The sequence below is a fragment of the Bison bison genome, unplaced genomic scaffold (assembly GCF_000754665.1).
Source record: "Bison bison bison isolate TAMUID 2011002044 unplaced genomic scaffold, Bison_UMD1.0 scf7180017864145, whole genome shotgun sequence".
NCBI classification, from domain to species: domain Eukaryota; kingdom Metazoa; phylum Chordata; class Mammalia; order Artiodactyla; family Bovidae; genus Bison; species Bison bison.
This window is the reverse complement of record NW_011494717.1, coordinates 8,301,879-8,319,616: the sequence shown is the minus strand read 5'-3', so window position 1 is coordinate 8,319,616 and position 17,738 is coordinate 8,301,879. Positions and strand designations below refer to the sequence as shown.

The 17,738-nt window shown below is 41.8% G+C and overlaps 1 protein-coding gene across 1 annotated transcript in view; it reads right to left on the bottom strand.

The window, feature by feature from the left end:
- The window catches only part of EPT1 (ethanolaminephosphotransferase 1 (CDP-ethanolamine-specific)), a 39,560-nt gene extending 22,156 nt beyond the window's left edge, over window positions 1-17,404 (bottom strand). The window contains exon 1 of the mRNA XM_010840594.1: window positions 17,228-17,404. Within this exon, the coding sequence (XP_010838896.1) occupies window positions 17,228-17,284 (57 nt within the window). The 5' untranslated portion in view covers window positions 17,285-17,404. The remainder of the gene's footprint in view (window positions 1-17,227) is intronic.
- Window positions 17,405-17,738: the final 334 nt, after the last annotated feature.

The following is a 17,738-nucleotide window of genomic DNA, read 5'->3' as shown; positions in this document are numbered from 1 at the left end:
TCTTTTCCAATGAGTCAACTCTTCGCATGAGGTGGCCAAAGTACTGGAGTTTCAGCTTTAGCATCATTCCTTCCAAAGAACACCCAGGGCTGATCTCCTTTAGAATAGACTGGTTGGATCTCCTTGCAGTCCAAGGGACTCACTCTCAAGAGTCTTCTCCAACGCCACAGTTCAAAAGCATCAATTCTTCGGCACTCAGCCTTCTTCACAGGCCAACTCTCACATCCGTACATGACCACTGGAAAAACCATAGCCTTGACTAGACGGACCTTTGTTGGCAAAGTAATGTCTCTGCTTTTCAATATGCTATCTAGGTTGGTCATAACTTTCCTTCCAAGGAGTAAGCGTCTTTTAATTTCATGGCTGCAATCACCATCTGCAGTGATTTTGGAGCCCCCCCAAAAAAGTCTGACACTGTTTCCACTGTTTCCCTATTTAATTATGTAATATTTTAAGAGTCATGTTGATGACTTATTCATCAGAGATACACATACTGGAGTGCCTGGCATGTAGGAAGCACTCACTACATTCAAAGAAGAAGGGATACAAAATTGGTAAGGAACAATTCTCATCCTCAGGAACTGGGAATATTACCTAATTTAACAAGCTGACATTTAAAAGATGGCATACTAGTCAAATGCTTGAAAAAAGTTTCAACTGTGTTTTATACTTATGTTCAGTATGACTATAAAATAAGTAGTAAGCACTTTATGTGATTTAAAAAAAAAACATCATTAAAGATCAAAATTTCTTCCTGAATTTTTTTTTTTGCCCCACTCCGGATCTTCCTTCCCGCCCTGCCCCTGCAACTTTAGCGCCCCCGAATCCTGCTCTCCTCCTGAACGTTTTATAGATATGCAGGAAATGTTTCCCACCAGTGTTTCAAGATTCAAAAGTGAGATGGAGCAAAAAGTAAATAAATAGAAATCATTTAAAATACTGCTCACAAAGAGTCAGCTAGGAAGTCAAATGTTTATTCAACAGAACCCATGTCTGAGTGCCTCCACTTCTCCAACTCATTTGGACAAAATGGGATAACTTAGAAGAAAATGATGAAGAAGAACTCTGTTCAGAGCGAGAAGCTTTGCAGCTGCACCCAGACTCTCAGAAGAAGCCCCCCTTACATGAATATTATGGTTTGTGCTAAAATCAACTTCTACTTGCACAGTTCTCTACAGTCTACAAAGCTTTTCCACATAACAGATACCATGACATCTGAACCTCTGCAAAATCAATGTGACTGTAACTGAGAGGACTACCTGAATTTAACTTTACAGACTGAGGACATAAAACCATCATGAACCCCGAAAGCTGCCCAAGACAAAGTGGGAGGGCCCTGGCCTCCTCCGTTTCACCAAGGTCGGAACCCAGACCCACATGATGTAGCCAGCAGGTCACATAAGCGGGAAAACCAGACATTTCAAGTCTACCACCTGCTGCAAAGTACAAAGTTGAAAAAAGTCCAAATTAGAAGAACACAGTTCAGGACATCACACAAATAGTTAATACAATGTACAGAGTACAATGCTTAATTCAAATGTTTGCTGAATGCATCTCATTCAGCAGCTTTCCATAATTCGAACTTGGATCTAAAAGGTCATTTACTCATGGTATTTTGATTAGAAAAGCTCCTCTATAAATTTGGAGTTTTACCTCTAAATCTCTATTTCAGGGGAACAGTAGAAGTATGAAAAGATTATAAAACTCAATACAAAATGGTGTCTGCCTAACTGGATTTTTTACATTTAATAACAGCTGGTAAGCTCAAGTATAGCGAGAAAATTTAATATGAGATTACAAAAGGTAGCCAACAATAAACCTAAAGAGTGCTCTTGGGTTCAGCCTTACACATTTGAGTATTTTTTCAAGGTCGCATATCACCTGGTATAAACAAAGAAACTCAAAACTGTCTTGTGAATCAATAGGAGGAAAGAAGAATGAGTCAAACCTTTCATATGCCTGAACAATACGCAAAATGTAAACTTTTAAAGGTGCCAAACTAGATTCAGTTAATGCCTGTCAAATATATTTTTATTTTCTATTGGAATGATGTTTTGGTAGACACCAGAATATCTGAATCAGGTAATAACCCCTGTTAAGGCCTGCAGAACTTGCTTGATCTATTGGGTTGGCCAAAAAGTTTGTTTGGGTTTTTCCTTAGTCCCAAACTAAGTTTTTGGCCAACCCAATACAATCTGTTGGGCTTCCCTGGTGGCTCAGACAGTAAATAATCCACCTGCAGTGTGGGAGACCTGGGTTTAATCCCTAGCTTGGAAGATCTCCTGGAAGAGGGCATGGCAACCCACTCCAATATTCTTACCTGGAAAATCCCCATGGACAGAGGAGCCTGATGGACTACAGTCCATGGGGTCAAGAGTTGGACACAACTGATCAACTAAGCACAGCACAGCACAAAACAATGTTAGGCCAGACAAAGCCAGTGCCTTGAAGAAACGCTTGCAAACCACAGCCTGAGTTTGAGAATCATTCCAAGGCAAAATCTCAGAAATCCAACAGTTCAGGAGGCATGTAGTTCTCATGTGCCTGACTCTCACCTACATGAGAGGTGAAAGTCATCAGGCCTCTTTACATTTTTTAATTTCTGGCCATGCCTCATAGCATGTGTGATCTTAGTTCCCCCACCAGGGACAGAACTCATACCCCCTTGCAGCGGAGTGCCAACCACTGGACCACTAGGGAAGTTCCAGGCCTCTTTTTAAATGCTTCTGGTTACCAAAACACTCATTACTTCTAAAAAGACCCCAATCCAATGTTAAAACAATTTTTCTACACGATAACAAAATCCTCCCCTTGCTCCATACTTCCTATCATGTTTTCAATTTCCCTTACACAGCTAAACAGATAAGGTTCTGATTTTTCTTCCAAACAATAATGCTTTCCATATTTGAAGATGGTTCTATTTGTCGCACTAAATCTTCTCTTCACCTGGTTAAAAAATCTCACATTCATTGTGCTGCTCCTCTCTGGTCACAGTTTCATTCCCCTTCATCATCATAGTCAAGTTCTCTAGACCAGAAGTTGGAAAACTTATTCTGGAAAATGCCAGAAAATCTAAATATTTTAGGCTTTGCAGGCCATATGGTCTCTGTAATAAATACCCAACACTGCCACTGAAGCAGAAGGAAATCACAGAAAATAAGAAAACAAATGGGCATGTTGTGCTAAAACTTTATCCCCAAAACAGCGTGTCTGGGGGCTTTAGTCTGACAACCAGTGCTCCATTCAATCCATTTTGTTGTTAAACCAACACAAAAGTGTGATTCAGAGCAAAAGGAACATTTCAAGTGGTGCATGAGTACAAAGAAGGTGCATTAGCCCTTCTCCCTCAATAACTTATTTCTCAAACAGGTGCTCAACACTGTATTAATTTCCCATGGAAACAAAGTCATTCTGCAGACTTAGACACAATTTCAGTCACCTGAACTTCTCTGGCCTTTCTTATACAGACTGCAAAGCCACCTTTCTCTACATTCATATGAAGCTAATTATTGGATTCTAAGTGTAAGACCCTACATTCACCATTTAAACACTTCATCCTGCTAGAGATCACTCATCTTTCTGATCTCCTTGGGGGTCAGACTCAGTAATCCACATACTAACTATGCACCCCCAAATTCTTAGCATGTAAAGCTGGGCTTCCCAGGTGGCTCAGTAGTAAAGAATCTGCCTACGAAGCAGGAGACACGGGTTCAATTCCTGGGTGGGTTCAACCCCTGGAAAAGGAAATGGCAACCCACTCCAGTGTTCTTGCCTAGAAAATCCCAGGGACAGAGGAGCCCGCCAGGCTAGTCCATGGGGTCAGAAAAGAGTCAGATGTGACCTAGCAACTAAACAACAAACAAAACTGCCATTTTAGCAATGACTTCATCTAAGTCTCTATAAAAATGTGGATCAAGGTTGAACTTCTAAACAGTCCCCTCAAGATTGCTATTCACACATTTAGTCATTTTTATTGGGTATAGAATTCTGTACTGTCACCAATGGCAATTAGTCAACCTTGCCCACAAAGAAGTCTTAATGAAATCCAGAATTACCTTAGATAATATTTTGTCAAATATTCGAAAGTTGCAAGACTTTTTTTCTTTTTACTTCAGTACAAGTCTGGAAATAAAGCAGGGTTCATTATTCATTCATTTATTAAGTCAACAAATATGTGTGACTGAGTACCTGTGACTGTGCCAGGCACTGTGCTAGGCCACCAGAAAGAGTGTGGTGAACAAGACCAAAATGTGTCCTGTGTTCACCAAGCCCATAGTCTAGTGTGAGAAAGACAGTAAGCAGGAAAACAAGTCATAATCACAGCTGTGATCAATACCATGAAAAGCAATAAATGGGGTGCGGTCCCAGAGGACCAGGAATGTCCTGGTGCTCAGAAAAAGCTTCTCTGAGGAGGGGACACTAAAGCTGAGTCCTAGAAGATAAGACAGGTAAAGAATGTACAAGATAGGACAGTGAGTCAAACAAAAGTGAGACTACTAAAGAGAAGATACCGTTGAAGATTGCATTTATATGAATTTCAAAATCAGACAAAATTAATTTATGGCAAAAAGAGATCATAATAACAGTCTGATGAGAGGGACTAAATGGGGGCCCTCTGAGGTGCTAGAAATAATTCTGTTTCATGACCTGGGTGACGGTTACATGGGTATGCATACGTGCAAAAATTCATTAAATTATATACTTAAGATCTGTGCATTTGTATATAATTTATACCTTAAAAATGAGAGAGAAAATAAAGAATATATGTGTCACAGTATGCACGTGTGTATGTGTGTATGTGCATGCAGTTTATAGGTAAAAATTGGGAAAGAGGGAGGGTACATGCCAAGACACCTTCTAAAGCAGAGAACAAAATGTGGGATGACCACAAAGTGGAGGAAAGCCACTCCACAGCTCAGTGAATGAACAAGGAAGAGTGGTATGAAATGACACTGGAGACATGGGCAGACAACACCCAAAAGGTCCACAGTGAGATTTATTTTATCATAAGCCCGATGCATGTCCTGATTATATTTTTAAAGGATCACAAAGGCAGCAAAAGTGCAAAACAGTTACAAGAGTGCTACCATATACCAGGCCAGTGGCAATTATTGGTTAGGCTAGAGCAGTACAAGACTCTAAACTACTTCTAAAATATGCTAGTAAGTGCCCGTTTTTGAGAAGGACATTAGAAATGTGAATCTCCTCTTAATTTAAAAAGGAAATTGGCTCCAGCAAAAGGAAAACTATGGAACCACTTCCTGGTACAGGTAGTGTATTTTAAATCTCTTCTGTAAACTGATAAGAAAACTGATGAACTGACACATCTCTTTGCACTAAATGCAGAGCTCTGAACAACTTATTAACCAGACTGAGGCTAGTGTCCCATCTAGTATCCTTGCTTTGTCTTCTGATCAATATAAGGAAGAAGTCTCTAACTATCAAATGATTGCCTGTCTTTACCCACTTGAAAAATAAACTTTACACCTATAAAACATATTTTAGTTAACCACAGAATTCCATGAAGTATGGACTGAGTACAAGCTAATAATAGTTCATAAACTGCACTGATTGTTAATCATTTCAGATGTAAGCAAGCTCAAACTGATGTTTCTGACTTTTTAAAATTACTCTCCAAATTCCTGACTTCTAAATCATCCATGATTTTAGGAATAAAAAGCAGGACAGTCACAAAGAACCACTTTTGGTCCCCAACTGGGTTCACTATATTAAACTGTTTACTGCTCATACCAACTTTCCAGATATCTCTTAAATGAAAGAAACACATTATCATCCTTTCTTAAGAACTCAGGGAAGAGAAAAGAAATGTCAAGTTTCTTCTCTCAAGTGTCTGTGTGGTATTAATATGGTATGGAGGTCAGTCCCCTGCTGAGGGGTCTCAGGACTCAACCATGTTTAGCTGTAAGTCTCTATGAGGACAGGATCCGTTGTAGTCAACATGTGCTCTACCAATCCCGCAGCAGATTTCTTTAGCAATGGCATTCCAAGCCTCTGGGCAGTCACTTAAGCACAAAACATAAAACAAAAGATCCCAATTATTAAAAACTGTTAGTCACTCAACAAATATGAAGGCAATCAAAAGAACTACCTTCACATACAAATGTGGGACTCACCAGACAGTTGGCATTTTACAGTAACAGTTTAGAGAGGGGAGACGGCTTCCCAGCCTGATCCTGTCTGCATCTGTCACACAGTAGGAGCTCAATAAACAAGGTGAAGGAGAAAAGGAAAGATATATACATTTGAATGCAGAGTTCCAAAGAATAGCGAGGAGAGACAAGAAAGCTTTCCTCAGTGATCAATGCAAAGAAATAGAGGAAAACAATAGAATGGGAAAGACTAGAGACCTCTTCAAGAAAATTAGATGCCAAGGGAACATTTCATGCAAAGATGGGCACAATAAAGGACAGAAATGGTATGGACCTAACAGAAGCAGAAGATACTAAGAAGAGGTGGCAACAATACACAGAAGAACTACACAGAAAAGATCTTCATGACCCAGATAACCACGATGGTGTGATCACTCACCTAGAACCAGACATCCTGGAGTGCGAAGTCAAGTGGAACAAAGCTAGTGGAGGCGATGGAATTCCAGTTGAGCTACTGCAAATCCTAAAAGATGATGCTGTGAAAGTGCTGCACTCAATTTGCTAGCAAATTTGGGAAACTCAGCAGTGGCCACAGGACTGGAAAAGGTCAGTTTTCATTCCAATCCCAAAGAAAGGCAATGCCAAAGAATGCTCAAACTATCGCACCACTGCACTCATCCCACACAGTATTAAAGTAATGCTGAAAATCCTCCAAGCCAGGCTTCAACAATACGTGAACTGTGAACTTCCAGATGTTCAAGCTGGTTTTAGAAAAGGCAGAGGAACCAGAGATCCAATTGCCAGCAACTGCTGGATCATCGAAAAAGCAAGAGAGTTCCAGAAAAACATCTACTTCTGCTTTATTGACTATGCCAAAGCCTTTGACTGTGTGGATCACAACAAACTGTGGAAAATTCTCAAAGAGATGGGAATACCAGACCACCTGACCTGCCTCCAGAGAAATCTGTGTGCAGGTCAAGAAGCAACAGTTAGAACTGGACATGGAACAGACTGGTTCCAAATCGGGAAAGGAATACGTCAAGGCTGTATATTGTCACCCTGCTTATTTAACTCATATGCAGAGTACATCATGAGAAATGCTGGGCTGAATGAAGCACAAGCTGGAATCAAGATTGCTGGAAGAAATATCAATAACCTTAGATATGCAGATGATACCATCCTTAATGGCAGAAAGCAAAGGAGAACTAAAGAGCTTTTTGATGAAAGTGAAAGAGTTTAAATTGGCTTAAAACTCAACATTTAGAAAACTAAGATCATGGCATCTGGTCCCATCACTTCATTGCAAATAGATAGGAAAACAATGGAAACAGTGAGAGACTTTATTTTGGCAGTGCTCCAAAATCACTGCTGATGGTAACTGCAGCCACGAAATTAAGATGCTTGCTCCATGGAAGAAAAGCTATGATCAACTCAGATAGTACATTAAAAAGCAGAGATATTACTTCGCCAACAAAGGTCTGTCTAGTCAAAGCTATGGTTTTTCCAGTAGTAATGTATGGATGTGAAAGTTGGACTGTAAAGAAAGCTGAGCACCAAAGAACTGATGCTTTTGAACTGTAGTGTTGGAGAAGGCTCTTGAGAGTCCCTTGGACTGCAAGGAGATCCAACCAGTCAATTCTAAAGGAAATCAGTCCTGAATAGTCATTGGAAGGACTGATGTTGAAGCTGAAACTCCAGTACTTTGGCCACCTGATGCGAAGAACTGACTCACTGGAAGAGACTCTGGTGCTGGGAAAGATTGAAGGCGGGAGAAGGGGATGACAGAGGATGAGATGGTTGGATGGCATCACCAACTTGATGGACATGAATTTGAGTAAGCTCCAGGAGTTGGTGATGGACAGGGAAGCCTGGTGTGCTGCAATCTATGGAGTTTCAAAGAGTTGGACACATCTGAACGACTGAACTGAACTGACACATCTTTGAATGTTTGCACATATGGATGAATAAATACAAACTACTCTGCATGTTTACTTAAGTGGCAATATACAATGACTCCATCAGTGATGAGAGAAACAATTTTCCTCTGGAAACTAGTTCACAGCAACTTGTCACTTCACAAGGGAAGTTGCTCTTACTCTCCCCCTATTAATAATACCATGTCTCCATTTGTATGTATACAGTCTCCAAAGTACAATTATACCTGTTCTCTTATTTGATATTATAAGATAAATAAGGTAGATTATTCCACCCTATTTTACAGATGAAGAAACTATAAAATTCAGGGATTAACAGCTAATAAGCAGGAAGGCCTAAACTATAAATCCTTTATGAGTCATCTTGGAACATTTTTGTGAAATGGATCACTTTGTTTTAAACCAGACTATCATCTCCTGGCCCAAACACAATCATGGGCTACTTATTGATAGATCCAATATACTGAAATTGTTATTAATATAATGTCCATCCTCCAATACACCTTTTTCTGTCTTCCAGTTGGTGGCAGACATATTCTAAGGTAATTAATCCCCAATGAGTCAAACTCTTTATACAAATTATACAAATAATCAATCCCTTCCCCTTCACTGTTAATTCACTCTCTTGATGGTGGAACCTGTGACCTGCTTCTCATTGACAGAATACAGTGAAGGTGACTGATGTCACTGCTTTGATCGAGAGAATATTATAATTTCTTTTTTTTTGGCCATGCTGAGAGGCATTTGGGATCTTAGTTCCCTGACCAGGGATGGAATCCAGACCCTCTGGGTTGGGAGTGCAGTATCTTAACCACTGGACCACCAAGGAAGTCCCAAGAAAACATTATACACAATGGTGATGAGATGCCATTTCCATAATATAATTTATTACCTAGGACTCCATTTTAACAGTTTGAAGAAGAGTTTCCTGTTGACCTTACAGAAGCAAACAGCAATGACATGAAGTGCCTATGGTGACAGCCATGTGGCCAGAAAAGTGGGAACTTCTAAGAGCCAAGAGCCTTGGCCGAACAATTAGAAAGAACTAAATTCAGCCAACAACCACATGAGCCTGGACGAGGACCCCGAACTCCAGATGAGAACACAGCGCCAATGACGCTTGCATGGCAGGCTGGTGACACATAAGCAGAGAAGCCAAGTCACTGGTGCCCTGACTCACAGAAAAGTGGGAGCCAATAAATGTGTGTTGTTTTATACCACCAAATCGGTGATAATTTGTTACCCAGCAATAGAAAACTCATACCCAATACTGAAAGCACTACACCATCCTCTTTTCTAGTATAAGAGATACCCTGAGGCCCCTATCCACAAAATCAAGACTACCTGATGCTTGAGAGCTAACATATGAACATTACAGTAATACAGCTTCTTACTTCTTTACATTCATTTCTTGGTTTATTAACTGCTCTTCAATACAATGGAATATTCCTTTGATGAGGTGCTTCTCAAAATGTAGCTGCCAAACTGAGTGCAAATTCTTGCACCCTTCCCTTAACACACAGAACCTGACAGCCTGGAGGTGGAGCCAGCAATCTGTCTTTTAATAAACGCTCCAGGTGATTCTGAAACACTCTCAAGTCTGAGGACCACTGCTCTGGTGAAAACAAACATGAATGCCACTTCTGCCAATTCCTCAGCTGAAGGACAAGCCACATCATCAGCTTAGTGCTCAGAATACTGGAGTGGGTAGCCGTTCCCTTCTCCAGTGGATCTTTCCAACCCAGGGATAGAACCCAAGTCTCCCACATTGCAGGCAAATTCTTTATCAGCTGAGCCATCAGAGAAGCCCCAGAATACTGGAGTGGGGTAGCCTATGCCTTCTCCAGGGGATCTTCCCAACCCAGGAATTGAACCCAGATCTTCCACACTGCAGGCGGATTCTTTACCAGCTGAGCTACAAGGGAAGCCCTAACCTCCTGATAGTGACTTCAAATACTGCACTGCAAGCAAAGACAAGGTATAATGAAATTCAGCAGGTATTCACTAAATGCAAGGCACTGTCCTAGTAATCTACTAAGAAAGAAAAACACCAAATCTAACTGAAAATGAAAAAAGGGGAGGCATTATATTAACCCTAGGACAGAAATTCAAAGTTTCTAAAAGTACTTTTCATGGATCACAACCTTGTTGTGGCAAAGGGGCTTGTGTAACTCAATGAAGGTATGAGCCACGCTGTCCAAGGCCACCCAAGACAGACAGGCCATAGAGGAGGCTCTGACAAATGTGTCATGCAAGGATGGTCACAATGACAGACAGAAATGCCAAGGACCTAACAGAAGCAGAAGAAATTAGGAAGACGTGAAAAGATCACACAGAAAAACTGTACAAAAAAGGTATTAATGACTCGGATAACCACAATGGTATGGTCACTCACCTAGCACCAGACATTCTAGACTGTGAAGTCAAGTGGCTCTTAGGAAGAATTACAAAGCTAGTGGAGGTGACAGAATTCCAGCCAAGCTATTTCAAATCCTAAAAGATACAGATGTTAAAGTGCTGCACTCAATATCTCAGCAAATTTAGAAAACTCAGCAGTGGCCACAGACTGGAAAAGGTCAGTTTTCACTCCAATTCCAAAGAAGTGTAATACCAAAAAATGTTCAAACTACTGAACAACTGTACTCATTTCACATGCTAGCAAAGTAATGCTCAAAATCCTTCAAGCTAGGCTTCATCAGTACGTGAACCAAGAACTTCCAGATGTATGAGCTATATTTAGAAAAGGCAGAGGAACCAGAGGTCAAACTACCAATAATTGCTGGATAATAGAGAAAGCAAGAAAATTCCAGAAAAAACATCTAGTTCTGCTTCGCCGACTACATTAAAGCCTTTGACTGGGTAGATTACAACAAACTGTGGAAAATTCTTAAAGAGATGGGAATACCAGACCGCCTTACCTGCCTCCAAAGAAACCTGTATGCAGGTCAAGAAGCAACAGTTAGAACCGGACATGGAACAACGGACTGGTTCCAAATTGGGAAAGGAATATGTCAGGGCTGTATATTGTCACTCTGCTTATTTACCTTCTATGCAGAGTACATCATCTCTGCATCCTGTCCGAAATCACAAGCTGGAATCAAGATTGCTGGAAGAAATATCAACAACCTCAGATATGCAGATGACACCACCCTAATGGCAGAAAGTGAAGAAGAACTAAAGAGCCTCTTGCTGAAGGTGAAACAGGAAAGTGAAAAAGCTGGCTTAAAATTCAACTTTCCAAAAGCTAAGATCATGGCATCCAGTCCCTTCATTTCATGGCAAATAGTTGGGGAAAAAGTGAAAACAGTGATAGACTTCTTGGGCTCCAAAATCACTGCAGACAGTGACTGCAGCCAGGAAGTTAAAAGACACTTGCTCCTCAGAAGGAAAGCTGTGACAAATCTAGACAATGTATTAAAAAGCAGAGACATTACTTTGTTGACAAAGGACCATACAGTCAAAGCTATGGTTTTTCAAGTAGTCAATTGGACCATAAAGAAGGCTGAGCATCGAAGAACTGATGCTTTCCAATTGTGCAGGAGAAGACTGTCGAGAGTTCCTTGGACTGCAAGATCAAACCAGTCAATCCTAAAGGAAATCAACCCTGAATATTCATTGGAAAGACTGATACTGAAGCTGAAGCGCCAATACTTTGGTCACCTGATGTGAAGATCCGACTCACTAGAAAAGATCCTGTTGCTGGGAAATATTGAAGGCAAAAGAAGAGGGCGACAGAGGCTGAGATGGTTGGATGGCATCACTGACTCAATGGACATGCTGCTGCTGCAGCTTCAGTCATGTCCGACTCTGTGCGACCCCATAGACAGCAGCCCACCAGGCTCCCCCACAACGGACATGAGTTTGAGCAAACTTGGGGAGATAGTGGAGGACAGGGAAGTCTGGAGTGCTGCAGTCCATGGGGTTACAAGAGTCGCAAGACAATTAAGACAATTAAAACGACTTAATAACTGAACAACAAAAGTACTTTTTATCAATACAAGACTTTAAGAACTGCACCCACAAAGAACATGACTCATTGGGCAAAGAGATGCCATTTCCATGAATATTGTCATTTACATCTGCTGACAAGTCAGACAGGTGGTGAGAGAAGATTGGAGAAGAATTAGAGCAGTGAGACAAGAACAAGCAGGTCGCAATGACCTTGCTTGATGACCACATTTCCTTGCTAGACTTTATCCATAATAAACAAGAGATGAGGAGATGAGACAAAAGGAGGGACTGTCTAGTGAAGGAAGCTGAAATCCTCGCTGAGGACTCTGGATATCAAACACATGAAAAACACGTAGGAGGCACTACGGATGCTCAAGGAGGAGACTGGTGTTTGAAAAAATTTACTTACTCTTCCTTAGCTAAAACATCCTTCCTCTTGGTATAACCTTCTGGTACAGGAGTACATGTATATATGCTATATGCCAATTAGTGTTTACAAGCAGAGAAGTACAATTGTCAAGGGCAAGGAAGTAAACTTACCTAACTGCATTTATTAACAATATCTGTTTGCTTCTTTGCCCCTATGCCACCTAACTGAGTTCCTTGAAGGCAGGAATTCTAGCCTAGCTTAATTTTCCAGTTGCAATGCCGTGTCTGAGCCAGAGCAGGCCCTCAATAAGTGCTTACTGGACAAACAAAACGAAACTGCATGAACTGGTAAGGGTGCAGGCCAGATTCCAGTTCTTTAGCACGACCATCAAGATGTAGGAAGCCTTTCTTTTCCACCTGAATTCACAATTATCAAAGTTCCTGCAAATGGGCTATTGTTTACAGCCAAGTTAATTAATTACCATGATAGCAGAAACCAATTCGTCATAAAATTATAGCCTTGATACCAAACAAGGTATTTCACAGAACACTTTCTCTCTGAAGCAAAATGATACAATTTGAAACTAGCTGCTACACTATCAATTAAAACTAAGCCTTCCTTAGGTCAGATTAGGTAAACCACAATAGAAGTTTCACCCTTAGATAAGTGGAAACATTCTTCAAGGCAAGATAGGATAGAAGAGAGCAGGAAAGATAAGCCTGCTGCTGCTGCTGCCGCCTCTAAGTCGCTTCAGTCGTGTCGGACTCTGTGCAACCCCACAGATGGCAGCCCACAAGGCTCCCCCATCCCTGGGATTCTCCAGGCAAGAACACTGGAGTGGGTTGCCATTTCCCCCAATTCATGAAAGTGAAAAGTGAAAGTGAAGTCGCTCAGTCATGTCGGACTCTTAGGGACCCCATGGACTGCAGCCCACCAGGCTCCTCCGTCCATGGGATTTTCCAGGCAAGAGTACTGGAGTGGGGTGCCATTGCCTTCTCCAAGATAAGCCTGGTGAGAGTGAAATCCCTCAACACAACTGTTTAAAGGTACATTAATAAGCAACCGAGAACAATGGTGATTTATTTTCACATTCAAAATATGAAAGTATCCTTCCAGTTTCCTGGAAATGCACAGCTCCATTTTACCATACTTCCAAATGGTTTTTATTCTTGTACATTTTCATTCCCTCAATAAATATCTGTCAAATGCCTACACTGTTCATGTGCTAGACCTTGGTCATGTGCACCAAGAGAGCTGTAGGATTTGCCCTCCCAGAGCTCATATCCCAACAACGAGGGTGGACACTCAACAAATTATGCAACTGTTTAATAAGGCTGGGGAGACATAACAAGGAACACAAGTGTTAAGAGAGCATGTAACACTGAATTCATCCCATGCTTCCTTCTGCCCTCAAAATCAACTGCCTTAACACTTTCTTACCACTGAAACCTAATTACTACTCTACGTGTGCACCCCTTTCAGGAGTTATTCTGAATAACGGCTAGGTTTTCAACTGTAGCTCTCAGATGTACCTCTGGGGAAGATAAATTAAACTGGTTCAAAAGTAATTCTTCCACCAGCTGCTTTGATAATATAAATTTTTCTCTACATCTCTTTGCTTTAATATACAGAGTCACGTCAAGGAATAAAAATCTCTCTTTTGAGTGTTTTGAGTCTTCACCCATTTATGGGATGATCTTCTTCAAAAGCTGTTTTAATTCAATAAGCATTTACAAAAAGCCCACATAATGGAATATGTGATCTTCAGGAAGAAAAGGTCTCCAGGTATAATTTACATTCCAGGAAAACAGACCACACAGATTTTTTTGCCCTCTGGAGTCATATTTTTTAATATGAACACAGTACTGAGTAAAGAACCTTCTGCTAGAAGAAGTTTATAAATTTGTGCCATGCAATCCCCACACCCACTTTTTTAAAGTAAGTCTCATTATAACTAAAAGAAGATCAACAAATTATGTTTTAGTGAACACTGGATGTTTGCTAAATTGACCTTTGCTTTCCAGAATGATAGGAAATCTGCTGTCGGGGACAGGAAGTGAGTCAGATAACAGAAGGGGGAAAAATAGGAATGGAAAAATCACACTAAAATTTCCTATAAACTAGGAAATATAAATCTAGGAAAGACTGCTTATTTAAAAGAAAAAAAAATTAGATTCCCTATCACAGACACTGTTGCAAATAAAACAGTTATTTGGTTGGCACTTACCAGAAAGCCAGATTCTAGAATGGAAGAAAAAAATTTTTATGTCAATATTTACAGTGCAAAAGAGATAACGAAAGGGGAAAACAAGAGGTATCTGGGCTAATAATCTTCTTCAGTGAAAGCCTCGCACTGGGTTAAATTTCGACTTAAAATTTTCAGACAAGTCAGCATCTCAGTTCAAAACAGTATGACATAATATTGCTCAAAAGCAGAGGAATGCACTATGTCCCTTACAGTTATTCCAGTTTGACAAGATCCACTGTGATTTTTCTGTTACTCATTCCACAAATGTTTACTGGATGCCTATGCACAGAAGTAATGGGGAGACACCTAAAGAACTAATCTCATAGAGGAGCAGAGGGTGCTATAAGAGCATACTTGAGAGGTATGAGATATTTAAGGAATGCTTCTCTGAGGAAGTAACATTCAAATTAAGAAGTGAAGATGAGAGACTTCCCTGGTGGTCCAGTGGTTAGGATTGCAATGCAGTGGTTAGGCTGCAATGCAGGGGATGAGGGACCAGAGACCTCAGTTCCCACATGCTGAGGAGCAACTAAGCCCTGAAACTGGAGATCCTACACACCACAACTAAGACCCAATGCAGCCAAATAAATGAATAAATAAATGTTTTTTAAAAAGATGTGAAGATAAACATAAATGGCGAGCTACATTCCTGGCAGACATAGCATTACTTGAAGATCTGAAAAAAAGGAAATGGGAGAGATGGCAACTGATGCTGGCAAGAATAGAGAGAGCCATGACATGAAGCTGATGACACAGACAAGGGCCAGATCATAGAGCCTTGCAGATCATGTTCTAGATTTGAGGACTTCATTCCTAGAGCAAAGAGAAGACAGTGGAGGATTATAAGCAAAGGAGTTATGTGACCAGATACACACTTTTTTAAAAAGATCATTATGAAGCAGAGAAAAAGGACTGGAAGGGCAAAAGTGGATGTTAGTAAGCAATCAAATCAAGCAGTATTTAACTGTAACCCAAAGTAGAAAATAAATATTCATGAACTCATATGCATATAAGTAAATCACTGAATAAATATACATTGGGGAGAAACGATAACTCTTCCATGCAGAAGTCCAAATAAAATTACATCAATATTCTGCCCTCAAGGAGGTGAAGTATAACTCTCCACCCCTTAAATGAGGTCTGGATAGCGACTTTCTTCCAAAGAGATTAACTTTACAAGGAGAAACCTGACAAACACTACCTCAGCCAGGGAATCAAAGTCACCAACAGTGATTAAGTCGCGATGATGACATGTACTCTTAGGACAATGAGAAAGGCACTTCAACACCATAATCCTGTCTAATCATGAGAAAAACATCAGACAAATCCCCGTTGAGGGGCATTCTACAAAATGCCTGACTGGAACACCTCAAAACTATCAAGGTTATCAAAAACAAGACTAAGAAACCATCATAGCCAAGAGGAGGCAACTAAATGACAACTAAATGTTATGGATTATGGATGAGAGCCCAGAACAGAAAAAGAACATTGGGTGAAAACTAAGTATGAACTTCAGTTAATAACACTGTGTAAGTATCAGTTCATTTTAATTGTGACAAATGTACCATAAGATGTTAATAACTGGGAAAATCGGATGTGGGGTATATGGGAACTCTGTACTACTGTCACAATTTTTATGCAAATCTGTTCTAAAAACCATTCTAAAATTAAAAGATTAAAGTATATGTGGGGAGAGTGGTAGTGGAGCCATCTTTCTCGTTTAGGCTAAAATGACGGAACTTACAGGACCTGGTGATTCACCGGGCTCGTGGGTGGGGTAAAGTAATCAGTAGTGAAAGCGGCACAGGTAGCAAGGATGAAAGGTTACTGCCCAGATTTCGGGCTTGGACGACTGACTGGAGTCATTCGCTCATTAAGGGAGCAGTGGAGAAGAACGTTACTTGAAGGAAAGATAACGACCAGAAGGTCCTGGAGGCCCATTATGTACCAGGCGCTTTCCAATGCTCATTTTGCAAGGTAAAAACTAGTATTTAGCCCAACGCCAAATAAATTAGATTTGGGTATCAGATCCGGTATCAGGTTTACATGAGCTCCAAAGCCCGCGCTCTTTTCACTACACAGTTCCAGGTTCTGCCCGTGCACATGTACCGGCACTGGCCGCCCAGGCGCCTCTTTTCTGGGAGTGGAAGCGGGTGCATCTGCAGTACGGCCCCAGTAGTCACTCCCCTTCCCCGGGCCTCATCTGCCAAGAGATTCTCTCCATCGCCGAAATTGAATGCAAGAGAGGCGGGTAAAAGCTTCATTAAAATAAAGACAAGACACCACAGAAGAGAACTGCATCACCTCTCAAGGAACTAAAAATAATAATAACGAAGTAAAGAAGCCAAGGGAATTCTCCCGCTCCACTCTCGTGGAGCGGTCCCCTAAGGAAAAAGCAATCCCCCGGGAGGGGGCCGAATCGGAGCGGCGGGCCTAGGATGCTCCCATGCTCCCCGACCCCAAATCCCCAGCACTCGGCAGGACCCCCGGAGAAAGTGCCGCCAGTGTGCCCGGAGCCACGCGGCACAAGGTGACACAAACCACGCCGGCCTCTCAGGCGCCTAGGAGAGGCCGGGACCAGCAGGGCAAGGGGCGTCCGCGGGGCCCGCGCTACCTTGTACTTATCAAAGCCAGCCAGCTGCTCCGGGCTCACGTATTCGTAACTTGCCATGACGACCCGAACACGAGCGCCCAGTCGGCAGCGACTCTCCACGACGAGATAGGAAACCAGGAGCACTACACCGGCTGGGCAGGACTGGGAGGACCCGGGAGGGCAAAGAAGCTACAAGAGCCACGCCCGCCCACCGCGCACGCGTACCCGCCCCCGCCACTTCCGCCGCCTCTCAGCGCGCAAGCGCAATCCTCACTTCTCCCCGCCCACCGAGGGAGGGGCGCTAGCAAGCTCACGCGGGGGCCCCCCCCTCACCGTCTCAACCAATCAACATGGACCTGGGACCACTAAGTCCCACCTTCTAGGCCTCCTCGTCGCTTTATTCGCTAACGTCAAAATTGGTGAGTTGAGGTAAGGCAAGAGGGGAGGTGAAAGGTAATTTCCCAGGAGGCCTTGCTCTTCGTCCCTGGGAAATGCAGGTGGTATGGTGGCGTCTGTGCGTGGGTAGAGATTT